General features: G+C 42.5%; 1 protein-coding gene across 4 annotated transcripts in view; it reads left to right on the top strand.

Annotated features, from left to right (window-relative positions):
- DHX57 (DExH-box helicase 57) overlaps positions 1-10,199 on the top strand; it is a 58,200-nt gene extending 48,001 nt beyond the window's left edge. For all 4 annotated transcript variants that reach the window (XM_032410342.1, XM_032410343.1, XM_032410344.1 and 1 more), the window contains 3 exons: positions 1,502-1,636; positions 4,465-4,665; positions 6,593-10,199. In XM_032410342.1, coding sequence (XP_032266233.1) covers positions 1,502-1,636; positions 4,465-4,665; positions 6,593-6,736 — 480 coding nt within the window. In that variant the 3' untranslated portion in view covers positions 6,737-10,199. The remainder of the gene's footprint in view (positions 1-1,501; positions 1,637-4,464; positions 4,666-6,592) is intronic.
- The last annotated feature ends 6,548 nt before the right edge of the window (positions 10,200-16,747 follow it).

The raw sequence follows: 16,747 nt of genomic DNA, 5'->3' as shown, positions 1-16,747 counted from the left end.
TGGCCAGCCTTCTGGAAAACCCTCCTATATGTGCTGTTGGACTTTTACCTAAGTTTTAATTATCCAGTCCTTGTCAAACTTAGAAAGACTATGAATTTGTCAGAGTGCTAAATTGTTTCTCATTTAACATTTTGTTAAATGCTCGGTTCACATCTGTGGATGAATTTCTGGCACATTTTCTGCTCGGTACTTGCATGCTTTTCAAACCATTTGAAATTTATTTTAAAAAATCATTTAAAGCAAAAGTATGGAGACAGGAAAAAAAACCCAAAAGAACCCCAAGGATTGGGAAGAGCAAATAGGCAGAGCATAGACAATTTTTAGAGCAATGAAAAGACTCTGCATGATACCATCGTAATACGTGCATGTCATTATACATTTGCACAAACCCATAGAATATACACCACCAAGAGTGAACCCTAAGGTAAACTATGGGCTTTGGGCGATTACAATGTGACACAAGTTTTTAAAAATTGTAATACTGGTGCTGTCAGAAGCCCCCCACAATGAACCCCCTCACTCTTAGTGGGAGTATAAATTGATACACCCATTCTAGATTTCATTTCTGAGGACTTATTGATTAGGAAATAATTGCATGTATGCATAAAAATACAGCTAGGAGAATGTTCATTCTAGCTCTGTTTATAATTGCAAACAATCTAAGGTACCAATAATAGGGAATTTATTAGTGAAATTATTATAGATCCTCATAACTAGGTATAGCCATTTAGAATTACGTTTTAAGAAAATATTTAATAACATGGAAAGATGTTCTCAATGTATTAAGTTTAAAAAGTAGATTGTAGAAAATGATCCTACATTAGTTTCAATACGTGTATATTTTTATTTATATTATATGTTTATAGTTTTCTTTGTATATATAAACAAATCTAGCACCGAAAACTAAAATATTCATCAAATATAGTGCTAGTTATCTCTTAATCATGTGATTACAGGGTATCTTTATTTTCTTCTTTTTTCCTAATATGTTACTTTCTATAGTAACAGTGTATTATTTTTGCAAAACATATATATGGATAATTCATATGTATGTATATGTGCACATAAACTTTTTCTTTTCAAATGAAACAATGTGTTTATTCATATAATTCTTTCCCTCTTTTGGAAAGAAATACATTGGGAAAAGTTGGATTAGGATTGAAGCAGATTCCTGCTCCACTGTTCCCAGCTGGATCTCTGCAGCTGAGATTCGGTGCAGACCTCCAGTAGCAACGTCTGTCCACCCCCATGTGGCTGGTGTGTGGTATAGTCTCCCAGAGCTGCTGCACCTCATCCACACTTCTTGGTGGTTCAAAAACAGAAAAGGGGGGAAAGTATGCTTATACTGCTTTCAAAAGGAAACGGAAGAAACAGCAAAAGCATTCAGACAAGACTGGTTTTGTGCCAAGGGATGCTTCCTATCATGAAAAAATATATAATATATTCATATATATATAAATATATATATATTTCCCCCCCCCCAAAAATACCTGTTGTTTAGGTGAAAAGCCCAGAAGGGAAATTTCAGAAGACCAGTACCGGAGCTGTCAGAATGCAACCCAAATCAGATGAGTTGAAGTTTGTCACCAAGAATGATGGATATGTGCACATTCACCCTTCCTCAGTGAACTATCAGGTTGGAATGGTGGGGTACACCTATATTTACATATGCAGGTCTTGCAGGGGGCAGCACAGTCCCTTCAAACCTCCTTCTATCATTCTCTGTCCCCAGCAGCACCACTGACGGGGAAGGTTGAATAAGCATGAACAGACTAGAAATTGGACTGTTTGGGGAAAGACTATTTCCATTTTAAGAAAATTCTACTGGATACCAAAAAAATGCTCAAACCTGCTTTCAGATGTAAAATTGTTTCTCTGCAGTGGTGATTGAAGAAGTCAGGATGTAACGCATCCCTAAATGCGTGCCTTAAATGACCTGACCTTACCGATGGCACTGCCTCGGTGCTCCTTCCTCCCACAGCTGCCGGGCTCTGCTCCCGCCGCTCCGCTCAGCTCCCCACAGGTTACGCGTCGCCTCCTTGTCAAACCCAGAGAACACGCCCTGGTCCTCCTCAGACTTGACTCTTGTGTAGTATTTGACAGCACTAACCTCCCGTCCTCCTGAAACTATCTTTGATGTGGTTTTGCTCCTGAAATGCCACTTTCTTCTCATTCTCTCTGATCATCCCCCGACACCTCTTTGACTGGTTCCTTTGCTCTGAAAAGTGGTTCTGTCCTTAGTCCTCATTTTCTCCCTACAGGGCACTTACTCTTCCCGAAGCACCAGAGCACGGCACTGTGGTTCTAACGGCCACCTACAAGCGGCCACAGAGCCCCAGATCTCTCTCTGGGCCTGGGCTTCTTCGGAGCTCTCCTGCTGGAGATCATCAGCCGGATGCCTGCCACTCACCTCAGACTCTATCTCCCACTTCCCTCTTCTCTTCCCGTCTTCCGTGTCTTGGTGAACGGCACCCTCCCAACCAGAACCCTGCGCTCACAGAGACCCTGCCGCTCTTCTCCTTACTCCGGTCCATTTGGACCCCAGGTCCAGCAGTTGCCCCTAACGACACTCTCAGATGGGCCTCCTCCCCTTCTCCTCACCATCCCTTTCTCAGTTCAAACCCCGAAAGTGCTGTCACGATCTGACTTCCGGTCCTTCCTCTCCAGCCTTTTACAGTCCTGCTGCCAGAAGTAACTTAGCAAAACACACATTCGGTCACATCATTCCCTGGCTTAGAACTCTTCCTACATGGAGTCTCCTGCAAACGCTCCTGGGATCCTGTGCACCTGGCCCCTCCTATACCATGTCCCCCACAGTTCCCCCCCCACCCCCGGTCCCTCTGTGTGCCATGACATTGGACACACTTCCTCAGAACCTGGAATGATGTTCTCATTCTCAGCAGGCTCCTAGCCTTCGAGCTTCCATGAAGAAGCTCTCCCTCAAAGTTGCTCTTTATTTCTGGTTCCACCATTGTGTGGCGTGCATTTTATCCACTGTTGCGCTTATCACATTGTTTTATGGTTTGTGGTACATCTCCTTTGTGGAATTGTGAAATTCCTAAAGACAGGAATTGTATGGTATACATTTTTGTATTCTCAGTGTCTAGCGTGGCGCCTAGCGGAAAGCAGATGCTCAATAAAACTTTGAGAGGAGATGGAGCAAAAGAGGACAGGAGGACAGAGGAAGAGAATTTGAAGTGTTAGGGCTGGTCAACCCCCTGCAACTACTGAGTAATGTGTCAGCAGAGCATGAAAAGGGTCTCCTTAAGCCCAGAAGAATCTGAGGCCCAGAGGTCATCTGGTCTCTCAGCTGCACACGTACTTAGGAGCTAGAGGACTGAGCTGGCTCTACTCCTCCTCTTCTGAGTTTACCATGACAGTCATGCAATGAATCCAAATTATTCCTGCATCCATTCAGTATCTACTAGCAACTCCTCTGTGCCAGGCACGATTGTGGGCCATGGAGGGCAGTGGGTGAGCTGGACAGACAAGGTCTCTGTCCTCAGGGAGCTTCTGTTCTGCCGAGGAAGACAGGCAAGAAATAAGTAAACAGATCACCTCAGGTTAGTGACAAATGCTATCAAGAAAAAGAAAACCGAGTAAGAGGTTGAGAGTGACAGGAGAGGGGCCATTTTGCCGAGAGAGGTCAGGGAAGAACCATCTGAGGAGAAAACGACTGAGCAGATCCTAAATGCAGTGAAGGGCGAGCCATGGAGATATCTAAGGAGAGAACATTCCGGCAGAGGAAACGAGACGGGAGCACACTGGCGCGCTCCGGGGGCACAGGCCGGCGGCTGGGACAGGTGGGGTACGCTGTGAGGTGCCCGAGGAGCCGCTGTGCTGGGCCAGGTTGTGGGGGGCCTCAGAGGCCATGGTAAGGGTCTCAGATTTTATCCTCCAAGTCGCTGCAGGCTTTTGTGCATGGGTTTTTAAAAGATCATGGTGGCTGCTGGAGGGGAAGAGACCATGAAGGGGTAAAACAGAAGGCAGGTGAGCGCTTAGGAAGCCGTGACCGTGGTCCGTGCGAGTCGGTGATGCTCTGAGCTGAGGTGGTAGCTGTCACGGCGGGGAGAATATGTCAGTTCGTTATGTATTTAGAAAAGAGAACCGACAGGCCCTAGTGATAATTTCGATGGAGTGAGGGGAAAGAGCAGTCGAGGATGGCTTCTAAATTGGGGACGTGAGCGGCAAGGTGAATGGGAACATCATGTACTGAGCGGGAGGGGAATACCGTAAAGAGGGGGAAATCAAGAATTCCTTTTGAACGAAAGTCCGAGATGCTTATTAGAGATCCAAAGTGAGACGTCAAGAAGGCGACTGCACGTGGAAGCCTGGACTCGGGGGACAGGTACTGGCTGGAGAGAATTTGGGGAGTCGTTCATAGACAGGTGGTACTTCAATCCGTGGAATGGGGGGAGCTCCCCTCCGGCTGCCAGTGTCGTCATCTGAGGTTTTCTGTTCCAGGTCAGACACTTTGACAGCCCCTACCTGGTGTACCATGAAAAGATCAAAACTAGTCGGGTGTTCATCCGAGACTGCAGTATGGTGTCCGTGTACCCACTGGTCTTGTTCGGGGGAGGCCAAGTGAGTGTGCAGCTTCAGAGAGGGGAGTTTGTAGTGTCCTTGGATGATGGTTGGATCCGTTTTGCGGCTGCTTCCCATCAGGTAAGGGCTAGCGGGCCTGTCTGTGAGGCGCAGGCCCTGAGGGGCTTTGATGCTGTGAAGTAGAGGGCATTCCTTCAGGCACCACAGACAACAGAGCTGAGGAAAAGTGAACTATGGGGGGTGGGGGGGTACCCAGGCTGTGACCCAGGCCTGACCGGAGCGAGGCCCGGGCTGGAGGCTCAGTGAGAGACTGGGCAGTGCACGGGGAGGGGAGCCCAGGATGGGCTGGTGTGAAGGGTTTGGGGCAGAAGCCATGAGTGAGATGTTGGACCTTCCTAATTGTTGTACAAATAACACATGTTCACCAAAGAAAAAATCAGAAAATACAGATGAGCAAAAATAAACAAAAGTCACCCTGGTTCTACCACTACCATTAAGAAAAAAAAAAGGAAATGGGTCTGAATTCTTTTATTCTCAGGTCTCACATATTCACTATTGGAATCTCTGCAGAAACATTTAAGGGGGAGTATATGTTTAGGAAAGAAAAATTCATTTTAACATTTGCATCTGGCAGAAAGGTAGCAAGAAGCAGAAACACCAACTCAAACATTAAAGAGAATTTATCAGCGCATTTAACTATAAAGTCTAAAGCAGCATAGTCCAATAAAAATATGTGAGACATATATGTAAGTTCAATTTTTCTAGTAGCCACATGTAAAAAATAGGTGAAATTAATTTTATTTAACCTAATATAGCTAAAAAGTTTTAATTTCAACATGTAATCAGTATAAGAATTTATTGAGATGTATTGTTTTTTTATATTAAATCTTTAAAATCTGGGGTGTATTTTACACTCACAGCACATCTGTTTGAACTGGCCATTAGATTAGCCACGTGTGACAGGTGGCTGCCGTACTGCACGGAACAGGTCAGGAAGGCCAGGCAGGGTTGGTTTAATTCAGCAGCTCAAGGACAACAAAAGCCTGGCTGACCTCATGGTAGCAGCATGGCTGCCGTAGCCCCAGGCCTCCCATTTGTGCGGCAGCGTACTGTCCAGGAGGGGAGACAAGAAACTTCCTCTCCTAAATCAATTTCTATGGCCAAAGGAATGTCATAAACTCTAAGGCCCAGATGATCTGAGCCATTCACTCTGGCAAAGCTCATGGCATGAGCCTGTTTGAGTTGGGTCAGGGTGCAAACCGCATGGTTGCCAAATGATGGGGGAGCGGCAAACCACGTTGGGAGGACAGCTCCAGTGCCCACCACACATCAGCATAAGAAAATGCCATAAAAAAATGTGGAGCTATTTCTTCCCATGATAGCATCAAATGTATCCCAAAGCTACAGATTTTTTTGGTTTAATATCCAGCATTTTTAATTCTCCGTTTTCCTGCTTCTCCCCTTGGAGCAAATTGTAAACGTTGACCAGGCTTTAATATGCAGAACACTACGTAGAAGCCATTCTCCCAGATTTAATCTTTTCTTTAAATGAGATGTGATAGAGGAGCGTTTTTATAATAGACCCCATTGGGGCGCCTGGGTGGCTCAGTCGTTAAGCGTCTGCCTTCGGCTCAGGTCATGATCCCAGAGTCCTGGGATGGAGCCCTGCATCGGGCTCCCTGCTCCTCAGCGGGAAGCCTGCTTCTCCCCTCCCCCACTCCCCCTGTTTGTGTTCCCTCTCTCGCTATGTCTCTCTCTGTCAAATAAATAAATAAAATCTTTAAAAATATATATATATATAATAGACCCCATTTATTATATTGCAGAGCTGATATTGCATAAATGTTCTTATAGCTGCATCAAGAAATTTTAGAAGCCCTTTTAGAATAAATATGTGTTTAGTTTCTCCTCCCCCCTCCCCCCCGCATGGAGTTAAAATTACTACCAGAAATCTAGAATAATGATAATCATCAGTGGGACATTTCCTTTAATAACCTTTCCTCCCCTGTTGACCCAATCACTGCTCACATTGCAACTTTCATTTCAGGTGGCTGAACTAGTAAAGGAACTCCGCTGCGAACTTGACCAGCTTCTCCAGGATAAGATAAAAAACCCAAGCATAGATCTGTGTACATGTCCTCGAGGATCCCGGATCATCAGCATGATTGTGAAACTTGTCACCACACAGTAAAGACCAGTCTTAGGAGAGTGCTTGCTACTCCCCTGCTTCTTGCTCACCTGGGAAATAAGAGCAGCACCTCTACCTCCAACCAGGCTCTGTGCTTGGGCTGCCCTGGTGAAGGAGCCCAGGGCAGGCACTGTGCAGTCAGCTGAGGCCCCACACACACTTAGGGAAGGTTCCCAGACCTTCTGTATTTCGGACAGAACAGGGACACTCCCTGCACAATTTGGAGCGTCCGTGCGAGGCAGTCTAAAAACCAGCTTGCCTGTCTTTTTCTCTGTGACTATCCCGGAATGAATGAAATTCACCTCATCATACAAAAATGAATGTTTAATACGATTCTGTTTTAATCTATGTATTTTTTTCTCTCCTGCTTTTTTACTAGGGTGAGATAGGAGCATGAGGAGAAGTACTGAATGTTTTTTTCTATCATAAAGGCTCATCTGAAAGAAGTTAGAACAGAGAAGGACAAAAAAAAATCGTGAGCAAGAAAAATTAAAATTTCATTTTAGGCTATTGGCTACAAAGTAAACTTAATCTGTAAGGGATTTTTATTTTTACTCATTAAAGTTCAGCCTAAAAAACAAACTCGAAGAGCTCTTGTTTGTTATTAAAATGCAAGCTGGTTTTATCCTTACCATTCTTATTCTCAAAAGCAGAACAGTCTAGGTGTCTTTGTTTTGTTTTCGGTTTTCCATTTAGGAGTCTCTGCTCTCTCTTAGGAACACACCCAGCTCTAATGGCCACATTTCACATTACCCAGCGGGGAATTTTGATGGTCTTCCCCGAGCGGACTTGGCACAGTCGAGGTAGAAAAGGTTGCCCTGCTAGTGTCAGATTCACAGCCATAAAAATATCTTCCAGGAGGCTGCTTGTTTTCACCCGCCACTTAGGTGAATGGGGAGCTAGCATTTTGAAAAACTGTCAATACATTTACATTTTCTCTGGACATTTATCCATGTGGCCAGGAAACATCCCAAAGAGCTGAGTAGAAAAAATATTCTTATGTTTGTCTGGCACTCAGGTAGAGTCACTGCAGATTTCATGCTATAGATGGAATTCAAACTAATCAGCAGAACCACCTCAGTGAAGGGAGTTCACTTTTCACAGTATTATTTCAGTTACATTTTCAGGAAACCTCCTGGACTGTCCAAAATGGTCATTATCAAGCGTGTTTAGCTTTGGCGCACTTGAAGAGCTTAGACTCTAAATAGTATTTTTAAAATATTTAAAATAATACTATTTAAAAATAGTATTTTAAAAGATTCATGTCATCACTTTAAATAAAAAACACGTACATGCATAGCACGCACGCACAGTATTCAAGTTCTGACTTGCTACCGAAACAAGGCTCACGTTACACAACTGCTCAGGAGAAATGAAGGAGAAGACCACACTCACCCTCTAAAACATTTTTTTGAGCCAGTTTTGACCCTCGGTGCTAGAGTGGAACTGATGCTGGCCGCCCTAGCTGGAGCCACCTGCCCAGCTGGACCCGCAGCCTTCCACACAGGTTTGCAGCAGAGATACAGCGGGGAGAAGAGAAACGAGAGAACTTTCCATCCAGAGTGCTGAGAAATCGCTCCCCTCGGGGAGGTTATTCTCGGGCTGGTCACTTGCAGCCACATACAAACGCACAACTCATTCCACAGATGTGCCAGAATGTGGAAAAGATCGGAAAGCCTTGACTGAGGACACTGAATAAGAAAATCCTCCCCGCCAAAACTGAACTTAAGCCCCCTCATTAAAATTACGAAGTAAACGAAACAGGATTACTTCTTCGCAATTGAAGATCAGCATGCTGTAGAGCATTTTAAGGTGAAACCAGATTTCTAAGCCCCAGCAAGATGGTCCGCGTTTAATGTTAATTTTATGGAGAATTCTGTAAATGTTTCTCAAGTATTTGTTTTGCTGAAATCTAGCTGGGAAACAATATTGGTAAAGTACTTGCTACAAAATTAGTCTGCGTTAGGGTTTTGTAGTCTGTGTCTTTGGGGAGTTCTCAGGAAATGAGAGTAGTAAACATTCTTTCTTGCAGAGGTGGTTGTAGGTTGGCAGAGCATTAGCTTTGTCTTCTTCCTCCTTGAGTTCCGTATCTGAATATTATAATTCAGACTCCCTGACAAGTATTGAACTTTGGTCTTTTATCCTCCCACTCTGTTATTCGAGCAGTTTAACTAATATACCAAAGCACACAGGCTGTGGATCTGTAGGCATATGGTAAATGTTCTTTTTCCTTTCTAGGCGGTGGCTTGAGTATGTCCCTAAGAGGTTATCCTAAAATAAGACCTTGTGAAAGTACTTTGTAAAATTAAAATGTAGCAAATGTAAGCAAATTGGGACCAAGGGTGTGGTTTTCAGAGGCAGCCCAGGCTGGCTTTTTGCAAACTGCACTCTGTTGTGTTTCTCAATGGCTGGGCTGAGCTGGGGAGCTCAGGCGTCACACTCGGAGGGTCCCTTGTGGGTGTCACCTCGTTGCCACAGAAATGAGGATCCCTGGGGGCAGCAGAATTATGCTCACACTGCCATTGTGCTTAAACAAGCCTAGGCAGATGCTGGCTCTTTCCTCCTCAGTCGTGCTAGAATTAAGCGGAATTCCTAGGGCTTGTTTTCTCCCAAATGCAGGGGGAAAGTTGGCTTAAAATATTTAGCCAGTTAATAAACACAGGGTGAGCTACTGTCTTCAGAAGTTAGATCTTGATCGTGAAACTGTGTTAGTCAATACTTGAGTACACACAGTACGGTGCCTCAGGTGGAAACTATAGAAACAGCTAATCCAATGTAGTGTCACAGCAATAGTTTCAGACTGTTCCAGAGTGACCGGCTTCCATGTCTTTTTAAGTCTCACACATGTAAAGCTGTGTAATGACTGTGTAAACCATTAACCACGATGAGTCATTACCAGGAGAGACTTTTTTCTTGCCATTTCTAAGTTATCCACCCCCCCCTCAAAAACCATATATCAAAGAGATTAGTCTTAAATAAGATTTATAGCCAATCACTAATCCTTAAGGTGCTTTAAAATCTTAAATGTCTTAATAATTTGCTTTGTCAAAGAGCAGAGAAAGAGTTGTGTTGGAAATCACTCGCCTGATATATGAGCCACCAGGAATGGGTGACATCGATATTTCATAAAGATACAGGAGAGCAGCCCAAACGTGAACTTGTTCCCACAGACGTTTCAGCCTCTGCCCCGTCTTTGCCGAATGGGGGCCATCCCCGAGTCTACTCCTGAGTCAGTTCCAACCCAGCTAACTGAGTAAATAAGCCAGGACACAGTGCCCCAGTGAGAGCTAGGAGGAGGAGGATGGCTTAGAATCCATTTACTGGATTTCTCCACCTGTATTTCAACTTTTTAGGAAAGAAACAAATTGCAACAAAAGATGATTTGTATGAGGGATTTGTTTGAAAAGGCAACTTCCCAGGGGCGCCTGGGTGGCTCAGGTCCAACTCTTGATTTCGGCTCAGGTCGCAATCTTGGCGTGGTGATATCGAGCCCCGTGTCGGGCTCCACGCTTAGCGGGGAGTCGGCTTAAGAGTCTCTCCCTCTGCCCCTCCCCCTGCTCTTGGGCTCTTTCTCGCTCACTCGCTCTCACTCAATAAATAAATAAATTCTTTTTTTTAAAAAAGGCAACTTCCCGTAGATACCAACAATGAAAATCAGCGTTTAGGATGATAATCCTGACATTACAAATACAATATTCCTAAATATGGTATCATAATGTATTTAATAAACATTTTCAACAGAAACATTTCAAACAGTGAAGGTTTTTGTTATCATTATTCCTTATGCAGAAAAATGCAGTTACTGCTACCTCTTCCGACCTAGGTTTTACTGAGAATGGCCTGAAGGAGTTAATTTTCCTTCCAAGTCGAATGAGCTTATTTTTATAAAGGGGAGATTATCCATGGCGGGTTTTCTTCTAAATGATTCAAGACAGGATAACATAGCCAAAAAGACTCATTTACTTCCTGAGAGTCCCCTTTTAATAAGTTTTGCCTCGTTCCATCCTTAAGTTTCAAATGTATTAAAACAAAAGAATGTTAACCGTTCAAGTAAGACTTTATTTGTCCATAGAGGTTGATTAACTACAATACAGGATCTTACCATGTACAAAGACTATAGAGAAGTTTCCTCACAGAACAAAATGTATATTTTGCTTGTTTTAAACCAGTGGTTTTCAACTGGAGGCAATTTTGCCCACCAGGGGACATTTAGCAATATCTGGAGACGTCACAACTGAGTGGGGATTGGGGTGTGCTCCTGGCATCTAGTTGTTAGAAGCCAGAGATGCTGCTAAATATCCTACAATGCATAGGATCCTCCTCGAACAAAAAATTTATCCAGTTCAAAATGTCAGTAGTGCCAAGGTGGAGAAAACCTTTTTAAACAAAATGAGATAGGTGACTACTTAAAAAGTCTAGCTATTAGTTACTAATCAGATATAAATTATGCCCACAGTGGTCTCTGAAACTTATGCCTAAATCAACTCTAATAAACATGTACTGTGTGAATAAGAGCGTATGAGTCCATCATGTTGTTACCAAATGCAGAGTACTTAAGAATGTGAGGAAATTATATGTACAAATGGGAAAAGCCATGTACAGATGGGTAAGGATATATTTACTTTAAAAACATGTTCTAGCATTAAATTTCATTTTTGTAAATACCACTTATTTTGAAAATGTGAAAATAGGTTAAAACATGTGTTTTGAAAATACAATTTGTATGTGACACTAATACTGTTAACATTTTCCACTGCAGAACTCAAGTTCTTAGGCCCACATTAAGATGTCTGAAATACACACACCCTTACTTTATCTTTCTGTTATTTGAACAGAGTCCAACCTAGTAGACTTTGGCCGATATGATATAACACAAATACGGTTTTAAGAAGGGGGAAGGGAGTATATAGCTCTATAGGTAGGTAACTGTAAAATGTTGAAATCTAACATGAAACCTAATTAGGAACTATAATTTCTAGGCTCAGTAACCCTTCTCCTATCGTTTGAACTGGAAAAAAAAAAATCAGTTTGTTTTAGGACTTGATTATTAGCAAGATTACCAGACTGAAAATCAAAGATGTGTTATGCTCTTTAGAAGACAGATGTCCTGCCCTGCATCGGGCTCCCTGCTCCGCGGGAAGCCTGCTTCTCCCTCTCCCACTCCCCCTGCTTGTGTTCCCTCTCTCGCTGTCTCTCTCTCTCTGTCAAATAAACAAATAAAAATCTTAAAAAAAAAAAAAAAGAAGACAGATGTCCTTACAAATCAGGGGCCATGTTATACCATGGGCACCAAGGGACAACCCCATATGAGGAGGAAACTAATCCATCGATTATAGACCCAGCACAAAATAATCCGTAATTATAGACGTTTCTGTTAATGCCACCCTTCTGCCTCTGAAATTCACCTGTGCACGTTCCCATTTAAGCTCCAGCTGTCCCCATTATTTCTGGCCCATAAATCTTTATACCATCCTTTTCCACAGTAAGCATGGCTAAGATGGATTAATTGAAACATGCAATCTGATTAGTTAACAGGGAGGCTGATTGTCCAGTTTATAACTAATGTGTACTACATGGCTAGTTTGAGACCTATATTGGGGTTGCAGAAATTCCTCCCACATTTATGCTCATAATTTCAATATAACCAACATTTTAAGCAGGTGCTATGTGTCAGCCACGCTAGGAATACAAAGATAAATTGGGACACAGGAGGGGCACCTGGGTGGCTCAGTCAGTTAAGCGGCTGCCTTCAGCTCAGGTCATGGTCCCAGGGTCCTGGAATCGAGCCCCGCATCAGGCTCCCTCCTCGGCAGGAACCCTGCTTCTCCCTCTCCCACTCCCCCTGCTTGTGTTCCCTCTCTTGCTGTGTCTCTCTCTGTCAGATAAATAAATAAAATATTAAAAAACACAAAAAACAAACAAAAAAAGATAAATTGGGACACAGGAGAAACAGGACAATAAAGAAACAAAGTTTACTTGAATAAATTCAGTCAGGAGCATAATTTACCCCCTGCAAGAGCCTTTGAAGGTTCTAAAGAAACTAGATGCCTATATGTTGAAATTAAAATGAAGGATACTAATGACTTTGACCAAGTCTTTTAATTCTGCTTTTTAAGGATCTCATCTCATTCAGCAATTAGGTGTGCCTTTTTGTTGTTGTTTACTTGAGAGAGCAAGTGACAAAGAGCAAGCATGAGCGGTGGGGAGGGGCAGAGGGAGCAGGAGAGAGACAAGCAGACTCCCCGCTGAGCAGGGAGGCCAATGTGGGGCTCAGTCCCAGGGTCCTGGGATCATGACCTGAGCTGAAGGCAGACGCTTAACCGACTGAGCCACCCAGGCACCCCTAGGTGTGTTTCTTCAAACATTGTTAAGGGGAAGCAGGTGGAGGAAGAAGGGGGAGAAAAAAAATAAACATTGTGAGCAAACATCTGCATATCACCAAAAAAGTAGCTGTAGGGAATAAATTTATGGTCTACTCTCTCTTGAAAATGTATTTGGAGGGCGCCTGGGTGGCTCAGTTGGTTAAGTGTCCGACTCTTGGTTTCGGCTCAGGTCGTGGGTTGTCGGATGGAGCCCCATCTCAGGCTCTGCGCTTGGGGTGGGGGTGGGGGGTCTGTTTGAGACTCTCTCCCTCTGCCCCTCCCCCCCAATTGCACGCACTCTCTAAAATAAATAAACTTTAAAAATTAAAAAAAGAGAAAAAAAAACCCCAGAAAATCTATGTGACCTTAAGTTAGGCAGAGTTCTTAGCTACAAACACCAAAAGCATGATCCATAACAGAAAAAAAAAAAAAAATTGGTAAATCATACTTAGTCAATTTCTTAAACTTTTGCAGCTTAAAAACATCATTAAGAAAATACAAGACAAGCCACAGACTGGGAGGAAATATTTGCAAATTATATTTCAATAAAGCACTTGTATCTAGAATATATTAAGACTTCTTAGAACTCAAGTAGACAACTCAGTTTTAAAAAACGGGCAAAATACTTGAGTAAACATTTCACCAAGGATATACAAATGGCTTAAGAAGCAAATGAAAAGATGCTCAACATCATTAGTCATCAGAGAAATGCAAATGAAAACCACAATGAGATACTACTTCATAACCTCTAGAATCACATACAGTACCACATATTCATAAGGGTGCAGAGAAATTAGAACCCTCATACATTGCTGATGGAATGTAAAATGGTATGGCCATATTAGAAAATAGCTTGAGTTTCTTAAAAAGTTAGACATAATTTATCACATAATCCAGTAACTCCATTCATAGGAATTTCACATAAGAGAAATGAAAATATATGTCCATACAGAGACTTCTCACAAATGTTCACAGCAGCATTTTTCATCATAGTTCCAAACTGGGAACAATCCAAATATCCATGGTAAATGAATAAACAAAAAGGAGTATATTCACAATGGAATATTATTCCATCCTTCAAAAAGGAGCCTGTGATACATGCTACAACATGGATGAACTTCAGAAACATAATGCTAAGTGAAAGAAGCCAGACACAGAGACCACATATGGTATGATTCCATTTATATGAAATATACAGAAATGTCAAGCCAATAGATACAAAAAGATTAGTGGTTGCCTGGGACTGAGGGTGGGAATGGGAATTCACTGCAAATGAGATACAGAATCTTGTGGGGATGGAAATGTTTAAAAAAATAAAGGATTATGGTGATGGCTGCACAACTCTGTAAATTTACTAAAGATCACTGAATTATATGCTTCAAGTAGATGAATTTTATGATACGTTAATAATACCTCAATAAAGTTCTTTAAAAAAAAGATTTTATTTATTCATTTGAGAAAGAGAGAGAGAGCATGAGCAGGGGGAGAAGGAGAGGGAGAGGGAGAAGCAGACTCCTCGCCAAGCAAGGAGCCCGAGGCGGGACTCGATCCCAGGACCCTGAGCCAAAGGCAGACGCTTAACCACCTGAGCTACCCAGGTGCCCCTAAAGTTCTTTTTAAAAAATATGTTGGATGCCTGGGGCGCCTGGGTGGCTCAGTCGGTTAAGCGTCTGCCTTTGGCTCATGTCAGGATCCCAGGGCATCCTGGCTCCCTGCTTCTCCCTCTGCCTGACGCTCTCCCGCTTGTGCTCGCTCTCTCTGACAAATAAATAAATAAAATCTTTAAAAAAAAAAAAGACGTGCATACTTAAAAAAAAAGATTCTCTCCCCTCACCCTAACCGCCCCCCCCAAGCTGGCGCACATGCGCTCTTTCTTAAAGAAAAAAAATACACTGGGCACCTGGCTGTCTCAATTGGTAGAGCATATGACTCTTGATCTCAGGGTTGTTGAGTTGGAGCCCCATGTTGGGTAGAGAGATTACTTAAAATCTTTAAAAATAAATAAATAAAAATTTGTTGTAAGATTCCTTTAACTAAAAAAAAAAAAAAATAGTGGGGCACCTGGCTGGCTCAGTCAGAAGAGCATGTGACTCTTGATCTTGAGGTCATGAATTCAAGCCCCACCCTGGGTGTAGCAATGACTAAAAAAATAAATAAACAAAAAAAATTAGTCACTTTACAATGGAGAAAAGTGAAAAACCACCTTCACCTAGTGATCACAGTTAACATCACCAGAAATGGGACAAATCAATATTATGTACCTCCTGATATGATGTATTGAGAACACACTATCATTTCCAGGGTATTCCTACCCAAAAGAATCCTATCAAATTGAAACAAAATAAAACATCAAACTCAAATTGAGGATTATTCCACAAAATAAATGTCCATGTCCTAAAAATCAAAGAAAGACTGAGGAACTCTTTCCAGTTAAAGGAAGGGACATGACTGAACATGATGCATGGTCCAAATTTTAAAAACCATTTTGTGTTTTGTTTTTCCAGTACAGGACATTGAGACGATCTGGATAAGGTGTGTATTAAATCACAGTACTATATCAATGTTACTATCCTGATTTTGATGACTGTACTGTGGTTATTTAAGAGAATGTCCTCATTTTTCCATCGTGTCCATGATTTACTCTCAAACACTTCAGGGGGAGAAAATGAACACACACACACATAGACGGAAAATACAAATGTGGTCAAATGTTGACATTTGCTGAGAGAAGGATATATGGGAATTCTTTGTCCTGTTCTTGCAAATTTCCTATAAATCTGAAATTACGTTAAAATAAGTTAAAAGCGGTGCATGTATGCTCTAACTACATAATTAGAATATATTTCCATTTGAGTAAATATTAGAAACACAAAGAAATAGATTTGACAAAGTGATAAAAATATAAGGTTTCCGTGGCAGAGCCAGATCATTTACCCTCTTCGGCACTCAGCTTTTGTTTGCAGGCACGTTGTTTAAACAGAGGACTCAGTTGCCAAGAAACAGTCTCTCTCCCCAGCTCATTAGTCTGACAGCAAACAAATCTACCAACACCAGTGCACCTGTCCCTGGAATAGGGCTCAAGCCCAACTGATGCTTTGGGCAATTTCCTACATGGCTTCTCTCATCTCAAGGCCTCCCCATATTTTGCCAAAATCATTTCCATACTAAATTTAATTTGTTCTTACTCCTCTTCCCTTATTTGCTTCCCAAAGACATTCCAGGATTTGAATGGGAGGGTCTTAGTCACAAGGAGCAAGGCTATGCACTAAATCTTTTTAGGATCATGGGAACTTTATAAAGTTGTGAGGGATGGACGGACTGTTTCCCCGAGGTTTCTGAACTGCTTTTTCAAGTGTGGCCTGAGACAGGTAGCATCACCATTATCTGGGAGTTTGTTAGAAATGCCAATGCCTGGGTCCCAACCTGGACCTCCTGAGACAGAATCCACAGGGGGTAGGGTCCTGCAATCTGTTTTAACAGCTCTCGGACTGATTCTGACGCTTGCTGAAGTGTGAGGAGTGTGAGGCTACATCCTGTCATTGGACAACTATGCAGGAAATTGCGCTGATCGGGCTGCATTCAAAGACCCCCTAAAAGCTGACTATTTTAAACTATTTCTTGCAAAAGGTACCGCTTCTCTTTTTGTATGAAT

This window comes from Phoca vitulina, unplaced genomic scaffold (assembly GCF_004348235.1).
Source record: "Phoca vitulina isolate PV1807 unplaced genomic scaffold, GSC_HSeal_1.0 scaffold12, whole genome shotgun sequence".
In the NCBI taxonomy this organism is placed as follows: Eukaryota; Metazoa; Chordata; class Mammalia; order Carnivora; family Phocidae; genus Phoca; species Phoca vitulina.
This window is presented reverse-complemented; position numbering and strand designations above follow the sequence as displayed.